Here is an 18,593-nt window from a genome sequence, read left to right as displayed (position 1 = left end):
TGCTTTTGTGGTATAGGATTGATATCTGCTATAGCAGCAGCCATGCTTTAACAAAAATAATAAATTCCAGATCTCTGATTTGTGGGGTTTTATTTTTTTAATGTGTTCAGTTAATTCTGTCTTGTAGGATTACACATTTATTTGGGGTAGTGAGGAGGAGTCGAGGTGAGGAGGGGGTGAGGAGAGGTGGTAGTGGTCATATATTTGAGTAAAGGTGCTTCCTGATACAAATCACACCATGAAGACAACTATCTTCACTCCCCGTAGGTCCAGCCCTAATGAAGAACACTGGATTAGATAGGACTACTATGTGTGTAAATTTTAAACTGTAATAGTAGCCAACTTCCAGCCCAACAGATCAATTGTAGAAAACATAATTCAATGTAGTCATCGGTGCCTGAAATACACAGCTCTAGTCAAATATCAGTCATTAAAATAACTGGATTAGGTCAACTGTTCAATGATTTACTTGAAAACATTCAAACTGTCCATAAACATACAATCACAGAATAATTGTAATGCTTTAAATTTACAAAACATCTTATAATTTCTCACTGTTGATATAACAGTTCTGAAACTGCCCATGATAATCAGATCTCAGAATTCTAAAAAGTGAGAGATCAAAACACCCTTGGATGGGATAACATCTAAAATATAGACCAGAACCTCTGCCATCTATATTGCTTTTCTATGTTGCTTTAGGATGGTACTGGTGCCAGAGCTCCTTTCTTCACTTCCTTCAGGTGTCTGTTCGAAGGTCATCTCATCAGTGAGGCCTTCTCTGACTTCCCTTTAAAATAGCACCCACCCACTCTTATCCCCTTTACTATGTTCTAGTTTTCTCCATCTGACATATTATATATTTCCATATTTATTGCTTGTCTCCTTCAACCAGAATGTAATCTCCATAAGGGCAAGTCTATATCCCTGACACCTAGACCAGTACCATGCATGCAGCAGGCACTCAATAAATATTTGTCGAACAAATTTACTAAATGAAAAAAAAAATCAATGAATAAATTCATAGGAACTTAGTACACAGCAAAAATTAATCACATTTGGCATTAGGCTGTTGTTGTTAGGTGCCATCGAGTCAGTTCAGACTCACAGTGACTCCATGCACAAAAGAATGAACCACTGCCCAGTCCTGCGCCATCCTCACAATCGTTGCTATGTTTGAGCCCATTGTTGCAGCCACTGTGTCAATCAATCTCATTGAGAATCATCCTCTCTTTCGAGGACCCTCTACCAAGCATGATGTCCTTCTCCAGGGACTGGTCCCTCCTGATAACATGTCCAAAGTATGTGAGACATAGTCTCATCATTCTTGCTTCTAAGGAGCATTCTGGCTGCACTTCTTCCAAGATAGATTTGTATTTTCTTCTGGCAGTCCACAGTATATTCAATATTCTTCGCCAACATCATAATTCAAAGGCATCATTTCTTCTTCAGTCTTCCTTATTAATTGTTTAGCGTTTGCATGCATATGAGGTGACTGAAAACACCGTGGCTTGGGTCAGGCGCACCTTAATCCTCAAAGTGACTTCTTTGCTTTTAAAGAGGCCTTTTGCAGCAGATTTGCTTAATGCAATAAGTCATTTGATTTCTTGATGCTCCTTCTGTGGGCATTGACTGTGGATTCAAGTAAAATGATATCCTTGACAACTTCAATCTCTTCTCAGTTTATTATGATGTTGCTTATTGGTCCAGTTGTAAGGATTTTTGTTTTATGTTGAGGTATAATCCATACTGAAGGCTGTAGTCTTTGATCTTCATCAGTAAGTGCTTCAAGTCGTCTTTGCTTTCAACAAGCAAATTCGTGTCCTCTGCATATTGTAGGTTGTTAATGAGTTTTCCTCCACAGGATAAAGGCCATAAAAAAATGATATGTTTGCTTCTAGAAAAAAAATTTTTAATGAAGACAAATTTGGGACTAATTTCCAAATACCTACATTTTGTGCTAAAGAGTGGCCACCATCTTCTCTTTCTCTCTCTCTGTGTGTATGTGTGTATTTGTTGTTAGCTACCATGGAAGTGGCTCTGACTCATGGTGATTCGATGTACAATGAGATTGGACCACTGTGATCCACAAGGTTTTCACTGGCTGATTTTTCCAAAGTTGGTCTTCAGGTCTTTCTTACTACTCTGTCTTAGCCTGGAAGCTCAGCTGAATCCTGTTCAGCATGATAGCAACACACAAGCCTCCACTGGCAGATGAGTGGTGGCTATACTTGAGGTGTACTGGCTGGGAATCAAACCTCCTGCATGGAAGGCAAGAATTCTACCACCACTGCCCCTGTATATGTATGTATATTTTATATACATATCACCTCATTTTAAGTTGACTTAGTGTAAAAAAAAATCCAAATTTATGAAATAGAGAAAGTGGAGGATTTTTATCAATATATATTTAAAAAGTTTTTCACTTGAAAAGTGGTTTTAAGCCAAGAATTCTTTAGATAGCAAGTTTCCCTAGAATATAGCAAGTATGATTTACAAAAAAAAAAAAAAAAGGAACTGCACAAAAAATTTTAGGCTCTTGTTATATAGAGGTAGAACTATTTGTTGTAAACCAAATCCATTGCTGTCGAGTTGATTCCGACTAATAGGGACCCTATAGGACAGAGCAGAAGTGCCCCATAGGCCTTCTAAGCCTATAAATCTTTACGGAAGCAAACTGCATCTTTCTCCCACAGAGCACCTGGTGGGTTCAATCCACCAACCTTCTTGTTAGCAGCCAAGTGCTTAACCACTGTACCACCAGGGCTTTGTAAGCCCAAACTTCAGATAAATTGCCCAATACCTTATCCCATACTTTCACATTATCAGGGGTGCCTTCTCCCGCGGTCTCTATTTGAATTGGCATGAGAATTAGTTTCTTATCAAATAATTCGGCTATGATGAGAGTTTATTTGAGTGGATATGTACCAATATCATTGCGAAAAAAATGATGTCACTACATAGTACTGGCAGGTATCAGCAAATACAAAGTCTGTCTGTATAATATTCATATAGAACAGATGACCAATATCCCCCCTTACTCTAATAAGGTAAACATATTCTTCTATAAATCAGAATGATGCTACAGCTTCCAAAAATATATCGTATACCTGTGTGAATCGGTCACAGTCAACAATGCGGAAGGTTTTGCCATAAATTGTGATGTTTATTCCCCGATTTAGATCTTTCCAATGGTAATGGTCTCCGCGGTCATTCTTGGTTAGCCGATGGCGTTTAATTAACTTGCCTTGAGGGATCCCGGAATTTTCCACAACAGGTTCCACAACAGACATGCTGTCATCTTCTAGGTAATAGTAAATGCTCACTTGACGGATCCTATAATGTTCCTCAGTTGACATAGGGACATCTTCTTGGAAATAGGCATCAAATTTCAGCACCTACAAAGGAGGGAGAAATGGTGTTGTATTAGTTTCACAACAAAAAATATCTAATACCTTTCTGTGAAGAGAACCACACAGGAAGATTTAAATACTCATCACTTCTATCCTCTAAATCAGGGGTTAGTACACTATGGTCCATGAGCCAAATCCACCCTACCACCTGTTTTCCTATGACCTGTGAACCAAAAATGGTTTTTATATTTTTAAATGGTTGAAAAGATAAAAGGAAGAATATTTCATGGCACATGAAAATTACATGAAATCTGAATTTCAGTATCCACAAATAAAATTTTATTAGAACACAATCACATTTTTTTAGTGGCTGCTTTTACACTATACGGGCAGAGTTAAATAGTTGTGACAGAGACTGTACCGGATGCAAAGCCTAAAATATCTACTATCTGGTTCTTTAAAGAAAGCTTGCTTATCTCTGCTCTAAATACTAAAGCCATGTGTACTCCATTTACTGTGCGTGTTCCTTGGTGTGATGGTTTAAAATATCTTAACTCTACTAACTTCACTTACGTGTCAAAAATTCTTCCCAAAACTTCTGAGAAGAGTAAAAAATTTGGATGAGACTATGATTTTTGGTTTCAAAATGAAAACAATTCCTTAGAAGTGGAGTCCCTTATAAATACATATTAATGACATATTCATTCTTATAAATTTTATATGAATGACTTTCAGATCATCAATTCATCATAGAATTTTTAGAGGGCATGTAAGTTATTGTCACTGTGCTCAGAAACATTCATGATGTATAAGCAAACCCTCAATCCTGTAAGGAGCATCAATGCAGAGTCAAATGGTACACACATTTGTATTTTTTAAAATATAATATCCAATGGTATTATAAAAAGTATACATTGAAAAGAAAACCAAGGACACAAGGGAAAGATTAGCCCAAAGGACTAATGAACCACAACTACCACAACCACCACCAGACTGAGCCCAGAACAACTAGATGATGCCTGGTTACCAACACCGACTGCTCTAGCAGGGATCACAATGGGGGTCCCAGACAGATAAGGAGAAAAACGTAGAACAAAACTCAAATTCACAACCCCTCCCCCCTCAAAATAAAAGAACAGGCTTACTAGGTGACAGAGGCTGGAGATACCCCGAGAGTGTGGCCCCTGGACACCCTCTTAACTCAGTACTGAACTCATTCCTGAGGTTCACCCTTCCGCCAAAGATTAGACAGGTCTACAAGTCCAACAATAACACACATGAGGAACATGCTTCATAGTTCAATCACGTGTATGATATTACTGGGCACACCAGCCCAAAAGCAAAGATGAGAAGGCAGGAACGGGCATGAAAACAGGACAAATGGAAACAAGGAAGCCGGGGTGAAGAAGGGGAGAGTGCTGACACATCACAGGGTTGACAACCAATATCACAAAACAATTTATATAGTAACTGTTTAATGAGAAACTAATTTGCTCTGTAAACTTTGACCTAAAGCATAATTAAAAAGTGTGTGTATATATATATATATATATATATATATATATACACACACATACATATGTTGATATGCTTTGGAATTTTTAATTTTCTGTTCAAGGGGAGGTGCTAAAATAACATTTTAGGTAGGCAAGGGTGTTTACCTATACCTCTCCTAGAATAAATGAAAGAAACCAAGGAAGGCCTTAAATGAAGACATAAATATGGCTCAATGATGGAAAGATGAAATAATTCTATACATGAGAGCTATTGATAAAACAGGTGTGTTTATTGTGTTCAGCATCATAGCAACACATGCCTCCACTGACAGATAAGTGATGCCTACGCTTGAGGTACATTGGCTGGGAATTGAACCTGGGTCTCCCACATAGAAGGCAAGAATTCTACCAATTTAGATTTTTAAATTCTCCAATTTAGATCTTTCCAATGGTAATGGTCTCTTAAAAAGAGACAGTGAAAACTGCCAACAGTATAAGAGAAATATGAGTATAATGGAGTAAAGGCCTTAAAACTCATAATAATGAAATGGATGAATGTAGCGGAATATTCAAAGGAGAAAAGTAACATGGTGAAAACAAAAGACAAAGACTTTTTAAGTAGCATTTTAGGTTAACTGCAAAAATTGAAAGTTGAGACATGACTGGAGTAACTCATATATGAAATGGGCTGTATTTGAGCCACAGATTTAGAACCAGAAGTGATCAGCAAATCCAACCCATTCATTTTATAAATGAAGAAACTGAGACTCAGGATGATAAAATGGCTTGGCTGATGCCATACAGGTGGCTGGGGCAGAGGTGGGACTGATTCTCAGACAGCAAACTCACAGCCCAATGTTCTCTCCACACACCTCACCACTTCTTAGATAACAGGAGCCTTGGTGGCACAACGATTAAGTGGTTGGCTGTTAACTGAAAGGTTGGCAGTTTGAACCTAGCCAGTGGCTCTGTGGGACAAAGACCTGGCAATCTGCTCCCGTAAAGATTACAGCCAAGAAAACCCTATGGGGGCAGTTCTGCACTGTCACTTGAGGTCACTATGAGTTGGAATCCACTTGACAGCACCTAGCAGCAACATAGTCATTCATAAAAGGGATCTGTGTAGGTTAAAGTGGTCAGAGAAAGTTTACCTGAGAGGTTATAGGTATATTAGACTTTGAAGAGTGGGAAGAATTTAAATAAATAGAGGGAAGGAGAAAGGATGCCAGGTAATGGGAACAATCAAAGCAGAGGAAAGAAATCCTGCAGCAGTAGGCAGGCTATAGTGGAGGAGGGAGGTGCTAGTCGGGATGATCAGATTGAAAGCCCCTGCAATAATCCAGGTCTGTACGAACAAATTTCCAGCCATGGAAAAACAAAGGAAGGCTGATTGGATTGATAGTGAAGAAGTAGGACAACAGAAGCCAGAGGAGGTATTGAGAACATAGTGCTGGGAATATAGTGGTGACACTCATAGAAATGGAGACATGAGGAAAAGACAATTTTGGTAGGGCAGATGATAAGCTTGAGTCAAGCCTGATTTTAGACTTACTGAATGTAAGTGTCAGCACAAGTTGAAATAACCAAAAAAAAAAAAAAAAAAACCCAGTGCCATCAAGTCGATTCCGACTCATAGCGACCCTATAGCGACCCAAGTTGAAATAGCAGGGCACAATTTGAGATTCAGGACTGGTCTTTTGGAAAGAAGTCAATACTAGAGAAATGGCTTTGTGGTACACTTGTATACGAAGTTGCTATAAAGAGGAAACAAGAGGTGAGGATTTGATGATGCCCTCAGCAGTCAAATACAATGCTAGGAGATGGAGTATAGAAAATGACATGATCAGTCTTGTGCTTTTCGAAGGATTACTCTGGCTGCTGTGTTGAGAACAGACTACTGGGGTGGGGGCAAAGATACAAAAAAGGAGACCAACTAGAAGGCTACTAAAATAACCCAGACCAAAAAATGGTGTCTTAACCCAGAGTAGTAGTAGTGAGGGCAGTAGTATTGGATTCTGATTAAATTTTGAAGACAGAAACAAATTATCTCCTGAGGGTTAGATGACAGAAAGGGAATAGTCAAGGATGACTCCAAAATTTTTGGCCCAACAACTGCGTAGATGGACTTGCCATCAAATTGATATGAAGAAGACTGCAGTGGAACAGATTTGTGAGTTAACAGAGTGGGCAGAATTAGGAGTTTGAGATACCGGACGGTCAAGAGGAGATGTCAAACAGGCAGTTGCATATACCAGTCTGGAATTTAGGGGGAGAATTCATTATCATAGAGAACCTTTCAAGCCATCAGTCTAGATGAGATCACCAAAGGAGTAAGTATAAGCAAAGAATAAGATCAAAGACTACAGTGCCCTGGGGCACACCACTGTTCTTACAGTCTGTCTTATAAGATGAGAGGAGGGGATGAAAATGCCTATGGCAACAGGAATTCGGCCTTGGAATGGGAGGCAGGAAGAGTGTGAGTGTGTGAGTATAGGCATGTGACTGTGAGCAGATTTTTGCATTCTATATTTTTAAAAAATTCAAATGACAATGAGTTATTTTAAAACATTCTAGACTGTGCCATACGATAAAATAAAAAACCAAACCCATTGCCATCGATTTGACTCCAACTCATAGTGACCCTATAGAACAGAGTAGAACTGCCCCATAGCGTTTCCGAAGAGCGGATGGTAGATTTGAACTGCCAACCTTTTGGATAGCAGCCGAGCTCTTAATTACTGTGCCCCAGATAGTACAGATTCATCCTAATAACCTATCTTTGTGCATCTATAGTGCTGAATTGTGACCACACATTTTGTAAAGTCAAAAAGTATCTTTTGAAACAAAGAAAGATTAAATAATATACAGCTCAGTTTTGGCTTTATATTCATTTTAGTACTTTTGGATTTTGCAGGGAAAAGAAGTAACTGATTACTTAGTATTTTGGTACTTATCTAGGAAACTGACTATTCAATTAACCTGGGCACTAAATTCTCAAGTTCTTTGGAATTTAAAACACCCCCTAGAAGTTTTTTGTCTGTATTCTTCTCTAATCATTTAGTGTGGATAAGCTTGTCCAATAAAGAACTTGTTTCCTCTAGCACACGATCAATACATATGGCCAAAACTATGTATTTTCAACGTGTAATTCGTGTTACAGAGAGCCAAGCCAGTATGTGAATAATAAAGAATAATCTTACAGAAAAGTACTTGCTTATCTGATTGTTTTGTTCTTTTAGGTTGTCAAGAATACAATCCAGAGTTCTGTGCTCCTCCCATAAAGAAATGACGGGGTAAAAAGTTAATGTAGGGAAGTTCTTCAACAATTAGAATAACATTCACTTTCCTAGGCAGAATAAGACCTTGATGTATTACATAGAAAGGAAGGAAAAGGGCATAATATTTAGATACTGTGTTGCGAAATGCATTCTTCATGGAATTTTAGAGTTGGATGGGATTTTAGTTATCATGTATTCTAGCCTTCTGATTTTATGGATGAGGAAACTAGAGATTATGACTCTCAAAGTTCACACAAAGCTAGTTAGAAGAACCAGAATTAGAACCCAAGTTTCCTTACTCCCAGGGAGTTCTCAGAATGCCACAATAAACATGGAAATACTTGCATTGACTTAAAAATTAAGGGGGACATGCTGAATACATTTTCCTATCACACACAATTATAAAAAGCTTAGCCACATACTTTTATTTTTATTTCACTCTATTATGTGTGTCTCACATGTTCAGCTCATTGGTTTTCAGCAGTGACACAGACAATAAATTTTATTTGTTAAATAATTTCTCACCTCATTTTTCAACTAATATTTACTGAGCACTGGTTACAGAATAAAGCAGACAAGTCCCTCTCCCTGTCCCTGTCCTCATGAAGTATATAATCTGGTAGGACAGATAAGCATTAAACAAATCAGCAATAAAAGTTTAATATAATTCTACGAAAAAAACAAAGAAAAGGAAGTGATGGAGAAAAATAGGGAGGTTACTTCCTTAGTAGGACAGCCTCTAGGAGATGTCACATAAGCCACGCTGGAGGATGAGATGGAGTCAGCAACTGAAGGACAGAGGAAGTGCAATGCCAGGTAGGGGGAATAGCATGCACGAAGGCCCTGAAGTCAGGGGGGAGCTGCAATTTTAAGGAAATAAGTAAAATAAATCCAGTGTGACTGAGGCACACAGTAGGTAATAAAAGCAGCCCAAGATGAAAGTGAAGAAACAGCTGCTAGGGCTGGCTCCAGGAGGGCTGTGAGGGCCGGGCAGAGTTGGATCTTAAGTCTATATATGATGGGGAAGCCATGGAAATGTTTTAGGTCAGGATGTGACATAATCTGAAATTTATTTTTAAAATACAATAAAACTTGCAAAAGCCAGAACCTGGGAAAGGCCAAAACCTGTCAGAGAAGGAAAACTAAAATATTTTCCACTAATACAGAGCAATGGAAAAGTAGTAAGACATCACACTGTCAAAGGCGGAAAACTTGCGAGACCCTCAAAAACAAGGCAGTCCCATCTGAGTTCCGGCTCTCACAGGTTTCACTGTATAAGCCAGGCTGCTCTGTGGAAAATGAATTAATAGTAATGGTGGAGGTGGAAATAGTGGACGTATTAGTGATATATTTTAGAGGCAGAAATGGCAGAGTTTGTCAATGGATTGGCTGTGAGGGAGAGAAGAATTAGAAATGACTTTTAAGTTGGGGGCTATAGCAGCTGAGTAGATGGTGGTAACATTCACCATGTTAAGACTAGGAAAGAAGTAGATCTTAGGAAGGGGATCATGACTCATGATTTTCAATATGCTAAATCCAGGTGATATAGGTGTATTTTTGAAATGGGGCTCAGAGGTAAGGTTAGGGCTAAAGTACAGAAAGAAGAGAAGGAGACCCAGGAACAAACCCAGAGAAACTCTGAATTCTAAAGTCTTAAAGGAGGAAAAGAAACCTGCAAAGAAAATGGAGAAAGAGTGGTCAGAAAGGTAGATAGGAGGAAAATGAAAAGTGTGATGTCACGTAAGCCAAGCAAGTGTCAACTATATCAAATTCTGTTGAGAGACAGAGTAAGCATCCATTGGATTGGTTAACAAAGAAGTTACTAGTGACAAGATCTGACAAACTCGGGAAGATAAAAGCCAGAGAGTAGAGATTTGAGGCAGATAAGTTATGAGCTGTCCTGGAGGAAAAGGAAGTATACTAGAGAAATGTATAAAATTACCAGGCAATGTTAAGAGCTCATTTGAATTTTGAAATCAGGGTTTAGAACAGGTCAGGTCTGGTTTGAACCCCTGCTGAAAATTAGCGTTTTAACATGTGATTCTTATATATAACTCCCTAGGAGCTTGTTAAAAACACAAATTCTCAGCAGTAGTCAAACCAGAATGAACTGATTCAAAGCCCTATTTGAGACCATGAATTAAATACAGAAATGCCAGAACATTAAAGCATTTGTTTCTAGTCCGATCTCCAAGTAAGATATTTATTCACAAATGGTTACTGAGCACCTACTCTACCCAAAGCACTGTGCAAGGCTCTCTGAAAGATTCAAAGGTGTACCGGCATGATCCTACACTTTAAGGAGCTTGCGGTCTACTAGAAAATATAAAATATGTACATAAATTACTATAACAAAAAGTGGTGGGTGACAAAAGACTAGGTAGAGTGTTGAGTGTTCAATAGATGGACCAGCTGAAGTGATTATGGAGGTTCATTAAAAAAGGTGATGTCTGAGCTGGGCTTTAAAGAATAGTAAGAATATGAATATTCAAAAGTGGGGGGGGGGGAACATTCCAAGAAGAGAAAGGATGTTAAGCAGATACACAGAGGCAGGAAATAGCAGGGCAAATTTGGAAATCCCTTCCAGCCGGAGTATGAGGATCATGAAAAAAAGTGTTGGAAGCTAAGTCTAGAAACATGGGCAAAGAACAGATAAAGTATATATGAGAATGGCATGCTAAAGAGTCGGAATGGTATCCAAAAGTTAGTGAGAGCCTCTGAAGACATTTCCTCAGAGAAATGACATAATCAGAGCTGTGCCTTGGGGGAATAAACCGGACAGTAGCCCCGTTATGAGTATAAAGAGCAAGTATGAGACAAATATAACAGTTCAAGTGAATCATATTACCTGTTTGAACTAAGACAGTGTTAAAGGAAATCGAAGTGAGAGACGCTTGACTCGGCAACTCACTGAAAGCGGTGAGTGAACGGAGAAAAAGCCAAAGAATGGCTCAGGTTTCAAAACTGGATTACCAGGTAAAACCACAGAGGAAGAGCAGATCTATGCGAAAAGGTGAGAAGCTCAGTTGAGAGACAAACAGAACTTGAGATGTCAACAGCTCATCCAAGTGAAGTAACCCATGGGCAGTAGGATACAGATCTGGAGTTTCAGAATGGTCAGACTTGGAAATAAATATCTGACAGGTGTCTACTCTGAGGAGATAGTTGAAACCTTGAAAGTGGGTGAGCTCTCTAAAGAAGATAGCATAAAGAATGAGAACAGAACCTTGAAAATGTTTAGAGTTAATAAGTGAGAGGAGAAAGAGATGGCCAGATGAGGAGCAACAGATAGACGGAGGAAAGCCAAAATAGCGCAGTCATAGGAGCTAATGAAAAGTAGTTTCGAGAAGGAAGGGAGGATCAACAGGGTCAACTGTTGCAAATAAGTCAGATAATTTGGGGGAAAAAAACCAATCTATATTTGGCAAAAGGACAACACTGGCTTGGAAAAAGTAGTTTGAGGCTTGGGGGTGGGAAGAACTCATATTGTAAGTGATCGGACAGTCCGTTGAGGAATAAAGTACTACGGCTTACAGGCGTCACAGGGTGGCGAGAAGGTTTTTTAGGACAGGGTGACCCTAGGTAGACACGTAGACACTGGAGTGTTTGAAATGGAAGTAATGTGGAGACTGAAGATGAAAAAGGTAAAGAAAAACATCAGGAACAAAGAAGTGGAGATAGCCTGGGAAACAGAACACAGTGGGAGATGATAAAGAGAACTGTATGGGAACAAGGAGAAAAGATGAGGGCACTTGCATGAGATGTCTAGGTTTACCACCTAAGTAAGAAATGAGGTCATATTCTGAGGATGAGAAAGACTTCATAGAATGCCCAAAATATGGACAAATAGGTCGGCAGTTAAGTGGGTCTCCAAGTATTCATAAAAAACTGTGAACTCCGATTTAATTCAGAAAAACTGTAATTCCCTTACTGCAAAAAAGAAAAACTTAGTTTCAAAACTATGCATTGAACTACTTTCTATCGTATTATCCATGCTGAAGACCATTTATCTAGAAATTGTGATGATTCAAGTAAAATAAACAGGAAAATATAAATATAAACAATATTCTTCATGTCCATTATCAAAGAAATGAACTGTGAATAATATTAAATGAGTATAAATGACGTAACGGTAATTAGTATAAAAGAACATCAAAAACATAGAAAAATAAAAAATAGGAAGCCTGTTTCCTATTCGCTAAGGCACAATTTCTCCTTCTCTAAATTTCATTAACACTTTCTTATGACACACTATCAGTTTATCACTTTCTACCTTATAACACAGTTCTTTGCTATTCTTTTCAGTAAAAAATGAACACACCAGGATTTACATCTTGGTAAATTGTTAATGCCTATCCCACCCCTCTCTTGTATTTTCATCCCTCCCCGCCTTCTCTACTGAATTTCCAGTGCCTGTCACAGCTGTGAATAACCTAGAGACACAAGAAAAAGGTAAACAAACCCCCAATATTATCATTTACACTGTCTAGTGGATGTTTAGGGTTAGCCTCTGAGAATGGATGTGTGAACATGTTCATATCAAATGAGCCAAGTAAGATGGGAAAGAGGAGATGATATGGACTCTGGCTAATATACATATTTAAAAAAATGATTATTAAATTCAAAGGCATATTTCTTCCACCAGATTATTTTGTATCTCCCAGCCTCTAGCTTATAACAAACCAAAAAAAACCAAGCCCATTGGCATCGAGTTGATTCCCATTCATAGCAACCCTATCAAACAGAGTAGAACTGCCCCATAGGTTTTCCAAGGAGTGGCTGGTGGATTCGAACTGCCGACTTTTTGGTTAGCAGGCAAACTCTTAACCACTACGCCACTAGCTTACAACAGGCACTCGATAAAGGTTGATTGGATAGATAAAAATGTTAGACATTTCATAGAAATAATAAAATGAAAATTAAGACCAAATTAAAATAAAAAAAGAAAAGGAAGAAAGAAAACAGGATAGGTGTAAATTAAGAAAGCTAATACAAAAACTGGTCAATAGTTCTCACATCCAGTTTTATAAATATCACCTGGAAATCAGAATTGATGAGGATTGAGGCAACATCTGAGTTTCTTAAAAGTCCCCCCATTGATTCTGCTGCGTGTCTACGGTGAGAACTACCTCACCTCAGAGAAAAGAGGAGGCTTATTGACAAGGGAAAGCAAGGGTGATGTGCAAATGTCAGCAGATGGAGATAGGACAACTTACATTACCAAAGTTAAGGGGAGAAACAAACAAACAAAAATGTTATACCACCCCTTGGTTATGTTATGCCAAACCTGAAATGTTGCCTGAAAAACAAAACTTATGGAGACAGTCTGAAGAAAACTGACAATAAATGGAGTCATTTTTTTTTTCCATGATATTTTACATTTCATAGTGATTAAGGATTTGTCATCATTACAGAACACAGTATTTTTAAAAACCAAAAACACAGAGCAGGTACACAGAGACCAATACAAACTCAAGAATTCAGAACTTATCCAACTTTTCTTTAACTATATTTGGAAAATATTCCAGTGAAGTCTACATGGAATTTCTTATATTTACTTTCTAATCGGCTTCCTGACTAAAGAAAGCCTCTTTCAATCCCCAGTCCAGCTGTCTGTGAGTAAGGGTTGAGGCATTTGAGCAATTTTTTCCTCAGAGTACTCTGGGAAATCTGTGGTTTACTGTTAATTTTTCTGCAAGCAGTTGGCTCTCGAAACCCAAATATAAGGTGTACCCTAAAATCCCAGATGATACCTTTTTGTCAAAAGCCACATGTGCAGGGATAAAATCAGCAGGTGGGGCCTGCTTAGGTTGGCCATAAGTTAGCACTGGTCTCTTATTGGCCAACTCATCCAGTTCAGCCTGGGACAGCTGGTTGATCTGGAGCCGGTCCCCACCTATCCCAACAGTTGGACGTCGAGCAACTGCATAGCCGTTCCTGTAGCCCAGCGTCTGGCTTCTATGGAAGGCTGTTTTCTGAAGAAAAGAAATGTGTCATTAATAATCGTTAAGTTCTAGATAAAAGAGCTAACTTAAAAAAATAACTTAAACCTCTGCTTATAAACATCACAAAACATATCAAAAAGTTTACCAAAATTAAAAGGTTCTTGTATTTTAAGATTAAAAAAAAATTGGCCAGAAACCAGGAGGGAAGCAGTGGCCTAGGCTTAAAATTTAAAAGCTCTGCTCTGTAATAGTCAATTTAATTATTAGTTCACCTTTCATGAGACTAAAATATTATTTCATCAACACTCTTAATTTTTTACTAGTCTTCACATGCTTTTCATCTTATCTGATGGTTATGAACCATGGAATCTAGAAGATCTGGTTCTGTGAATTTTATTTTTAGCTAAAATGAAAAGCCCTTCTTGTTACAGTAACAGGTACTTTCATATAACTCTTAGGAAAGCAACTGGGTATTATATATTTAAAGTCCTGAAGTCAATAATTTCACCCCGATAATTTATTTTAAGGATATAATCCAAAATTACAGGGAAAAACTACATCTAAAGCAGCCCATTACAATGTTAATTACAATAGTAAAATGTTGGAAACTAAAAGACAAACATCATATGAAGATATGATGGCTCACTCAATAGACTATTATGCAAACATTAAAATATTGGTTTTAACAGCTAATGGTGATGGATGACCAACATGATGAACATAATGTCACTGAACTATACGTGTGAAGGCTGTAGAAATGTCATATGTTCTCTTACCTATATACTTACCACAATTAAAAAAAAAAAAAAAAGTTTTAAAGACCTTGCAGCAACCTGAGAAAAATGTTTATGGCCTTAATAGGCTCAAAAAAGCAGCATATAAGGTTATACATGTATTACAAATACAATTATACAAACATATGCACGAGAAGAGACTGGATTTATGGAATAGAAGTCTGTCTGTATTATACATTTCTAAATTAGATTAATTTTTTATAATGTACATGTTTTATAGGTAATTGGAAAACATAAAAGATTAAAAGAAAAAAGCTTGGAAATATTAGAGGTTGTATTTAGTTTGATGGAATTTTTTTATACTTTCCAAATTATATGTGTATATATATGTGTATACATGCATAGATACGTATATAAACAATTTACAATGAATTTTGTGCGGGATAAAAAAAGACTTACATGTGCTTACCTCCTAACTTGTTTGTAGCCCAGTCTACCATCTTTCAAGATACGTACTAACATGAAAGGTACAATGGATTAAATTTGCTAAAGTTAGTCTGTGGACTTAAGGGTCACAAATTTAGGATCAACAGACACAGTCACAGTTGACAGAAGCTGCCCCAGGTGCGTAACACACATGACATAAAATCAAACAGGCTGAGCTGACTTCCTCACTGGGAAACTTGTATAACTTCAAGCTCTTCTTCCATTTCTAAGAACAGAAGCAGTATCAGCTGCTTCAGTTCACTTTCCTCATTATATATAAACATCTCAATCACTCAGCTATTTGACTTTTACTAGGGGACTCTTATGGCACCCCAGGCACATGCAAACTCAGGCCTCCCAACCCTCTTATTCAGTATGGGTTCACCTTCTGAATGCCTTTAGACTTACATATACCTAGTCCTTCACGGCTGAAGATACTGCGACCATGTTTTTCAAACTTCAAATAAAGCAAATTGGCTGACATTCTGCCAGTTTACTTAAAATATAAAAAATCTAGGACTACTATATGACAGCTGGAATCACAAATTACTCTAACTCAATTTTATATTTCACTACTATGCCCAGTGCAGTTTATCTTATTTGTACAACAATATATACCCTCAAAGCCCAGCAGCTCTAGTCCATACCTCCATAATCTTCCAAATCAACTTAATTGTGCCTCTTAAATAACCCACACTCCCGAACATGCTTTAGTATGCTCCTTCATGGGACAGGAAATTGCCTGCATCATTTTCTAAATTACATAAAACCAAAACCATTTGCATTTAGTAGATTCTGATTCACAGAGACCCCATGTGTGTCAGGGTAGAACTGTGCTCCATAGTGCTTTCAGTGGCTGATTTTACAGTGGATTGCCAAGCCTTCCTTCCAAGGCACATCCGGGTGGACTCAAACCTCCAACTTTTTGCTTACCAGCCATGTTAACCATTTGTACCACCCAGGGACTCCTTATAAAACTCAAAAACCCCTTGGCATCAAGTCAATTCCGACTCATAGCAACCCTATAGACAGAGCAGAACTACTCCACAGGGTTTCCAAGGAGCAGCTGGTGGATTCGAACTGCCGACCTTTTGGTTAGCAGCCAAGCTCTTAACCATTGCGCCACCAGGGCTCCAATAAAACTGAAAAGCCCATTGAAACTAAAAATCTATGATGCTGTGTCTTAATGCTGGAATAGCTGCGAGGAAGAAGAGATTCAGAATCCAAATTTCCTGACCAAATTTTCAATTTCAATTCTCCCAAAGGAAATCAACTAAATATTTTATCTTAACCTTATGACTGTAGAGAGGAACTTATAGTTTAAATTATTAAACTATATAAACAAACTGTTGTTGGATCATCTATGATAACCAGCCTACTGCCTACTGAATCTCACGTACTGACCTTCCAGAACAGACATTTCAGCAACGCTGTTAGAATTGAAACAAATACTAAAGAATTTTGCCAAGGGCTACAAGGGGAAAAAAAAAAACACAGGCTTTTCTTGTTTTTCAATTTTGTAGAGAGCCCAACAGAAAACATTTAAGGTTAGGGGAAGGAGAAAAACAAAATCTAAATAGGAATTTTTACCAAAAAAAGTGTTAGGGTGAGAAGAACAAAGCTAGAACAACTAATCAATTGTGGCTGGGGGAAGTGGGATGAAATGTCGTCTGTAAAGCAGGAAGGAATGGTTTGGGAAGAAGACGGGCAAGTGTTGGAAGTCTAACTTTCTGAGAATCAGTAACTGAGAAAGAAGATAAAACAAAGATGGGGAGAGTGTGGGACTAGACTGTAGGAAAGGCAGAAGTGCAGCAGAGAATTCGGACGAGGTTGGGTAGACGCATAAATGAGATGGGCGGAGTCTTTGGAAACGGGCCTGGCAGAAAGAGAATGAGTGGAAAAGCTACACAAGCAAGAAATGGAGCTGGGGGTGGGAGAGATTATTGGGTCCAGGATTCATAAGAAGGGGCGGCGCGGAAACGAAGGGTCAGGGGAGTGTACGCAGGACAGACGTGGAGATGAGAGTGGAGAGAAGCTGAGTAGGGGGAGACCGGGAGAAAGGCCGAGGCTAGGGGTTAAGGACGGAGCTGGGGAGGGACAGGATACGGTATGGGATAATGAGGTAGGAAAAGGGCCAGGAGAGAATTTGGGAGTAAAATGGTGAAAAGAGTGATCTAGAAGGAGAAGCAGCGGGGAGTGAAGGAACAGAGGAGCAAGGAAGTACCGTCTAAGGCGACAAAAACAAGGGCAGGTGGGTAGACGGCCAGGGTGGCGCAGCAAAACTGAAGAAATGGATGGATCGGAGAAAAAAAAGAGTCAGAGAGAAGGATGATGCTGGGAGGAGGAGGACGACAGAATTGCGGGGGGAAATGACAACAGGGTTGGGGCAGAGGACGGGTTTGAAGGAAGAGGACAAGCCCGGATCCAGGAGAATTGGAGGGGCGCTAGACGAAGAGACCCCGAAGTTGCCGGAAGGCGGGCACAGGTGGAGGTTGGCAGATGACTCCTCACCGTAGGGTCCGTAAAGGACGTGCCCGGGAGGAAGGGCAGGCCATGCACGGGGTTGGACACCATCGCAGTCGCTACTACCCGTGCCCCCTCGGCCAGGCTCTGTCCTCCCGGGTTGCCCGGGCCACAAGCTGCTTTCCCCGGCCCCTCGAGACTCCATGGTAACCAGAAACATCCCGAGAGCCCGCGAGCTAGGGGCGGGGCTTAAGGTTCAGCATGGCAGGTCTGCGCGTGCGCCGTCCGCAGGGCTCCGCGTTCTCGCGGTGAGATGGCCCGCGGCGGGGCTGCGTGTTTAGTGGGCCGGCGGCGTTGACCCCGCCCTGCTCGCTCCGCACCCCCCCCCCCCGCCAAGCTCCCTCTCTGTTGACCCGACGTGGGAATTGTTGGGGTGGGTGCGGGGATGGCCGTTGTTCTCGCAATGAAGTCCAGGGGTCGCAGCAGGCCTTAAACTGAGTTATAGAAAAAGGGAACTTCCATCTTTTTCTCCATCCGGGTTTTCGTTGTCCTCACCGCGAATCGCCGGCGCTGTGCGCTTAGGCACTCTTTTCTCCCAGTTCTGCAAAAAAGGGCCCTGTCTCAGTTCACACCTAAGTGTAAATGGTTGGTCCGAATTAAAATGTTACCGACCCCAGACCCGGTGCTTCTTGGGGGCAGGGGCCATGGATTATTCATGATTGTATTTCTGTTGCTCAGAGATATTTAATGAACTAATGCCTAATCTTCCTACTGCCGAATTATCTCTTTTCCCCCTTCCTCTTTTCTTCTACTGTCAATCCCTGAGCTTCAGCAGCCT

General features: G+C 39.6%; 1 protein-coding gene across 3 annotated transcripts in view; it reads right to left on the bottom strand.

Moving 5' to 3' along the window:
* The window catches only part of EFHC1 (EF-hand domain containing 1), a 59,174-nt gene extending 41,179 nt beyond the window's left edge, over nucleotides 1-17,995 (bottom strand). For all 3 annotated transcript variants that reach the window (XR_007518466.1, XM_049894103.1, XM_049894116.1), the window contains exons 1-3: nucleotides 17,804-17,995; nucleotides 13,881-14,102; nucleotides 3,111-3,398 (exon numbers count right to left, since the gene is read on the bottom strand). Coding sequence is in view for 2 of the 3 variants with exons in the window: in XM_049894103.1 (XP_049750060.1) it covers nucleotides 3,111-3,398; nucleotides 13,881-14,102; nucleotides 17,804-17,866 (573 nt within the window). In the remaining variant the exon portion in view is untranslated. The remainder of the gene's footprint in view (nucleotides 1-3,110; nucleotides 3,399-13,880; nucleotides 14,103-17,803) is intronic.
* Between the last annotated feature and the right edge of the window lie 598 nt (nucleotides 17,996-18,593).

Source organism: Elephas maximus, chromosome 1 (genome assembly GCF_024166365.1).
Source record: "Elephas maximus indicus isolate mEleMax1 chromosome 1, mEleMax1 primary haplotype, whole genome shotgun sequence".
NCBI lineage: Eukaryota > Metazoa > Chordata > Mammalia > Proboscidea > Elephantidae > Elephas > Elephas maximus.
Note: the sequence above shows the minus strand (reverse complement) of the source record. Positions and strands in the feature narration are given on the sequence as shown.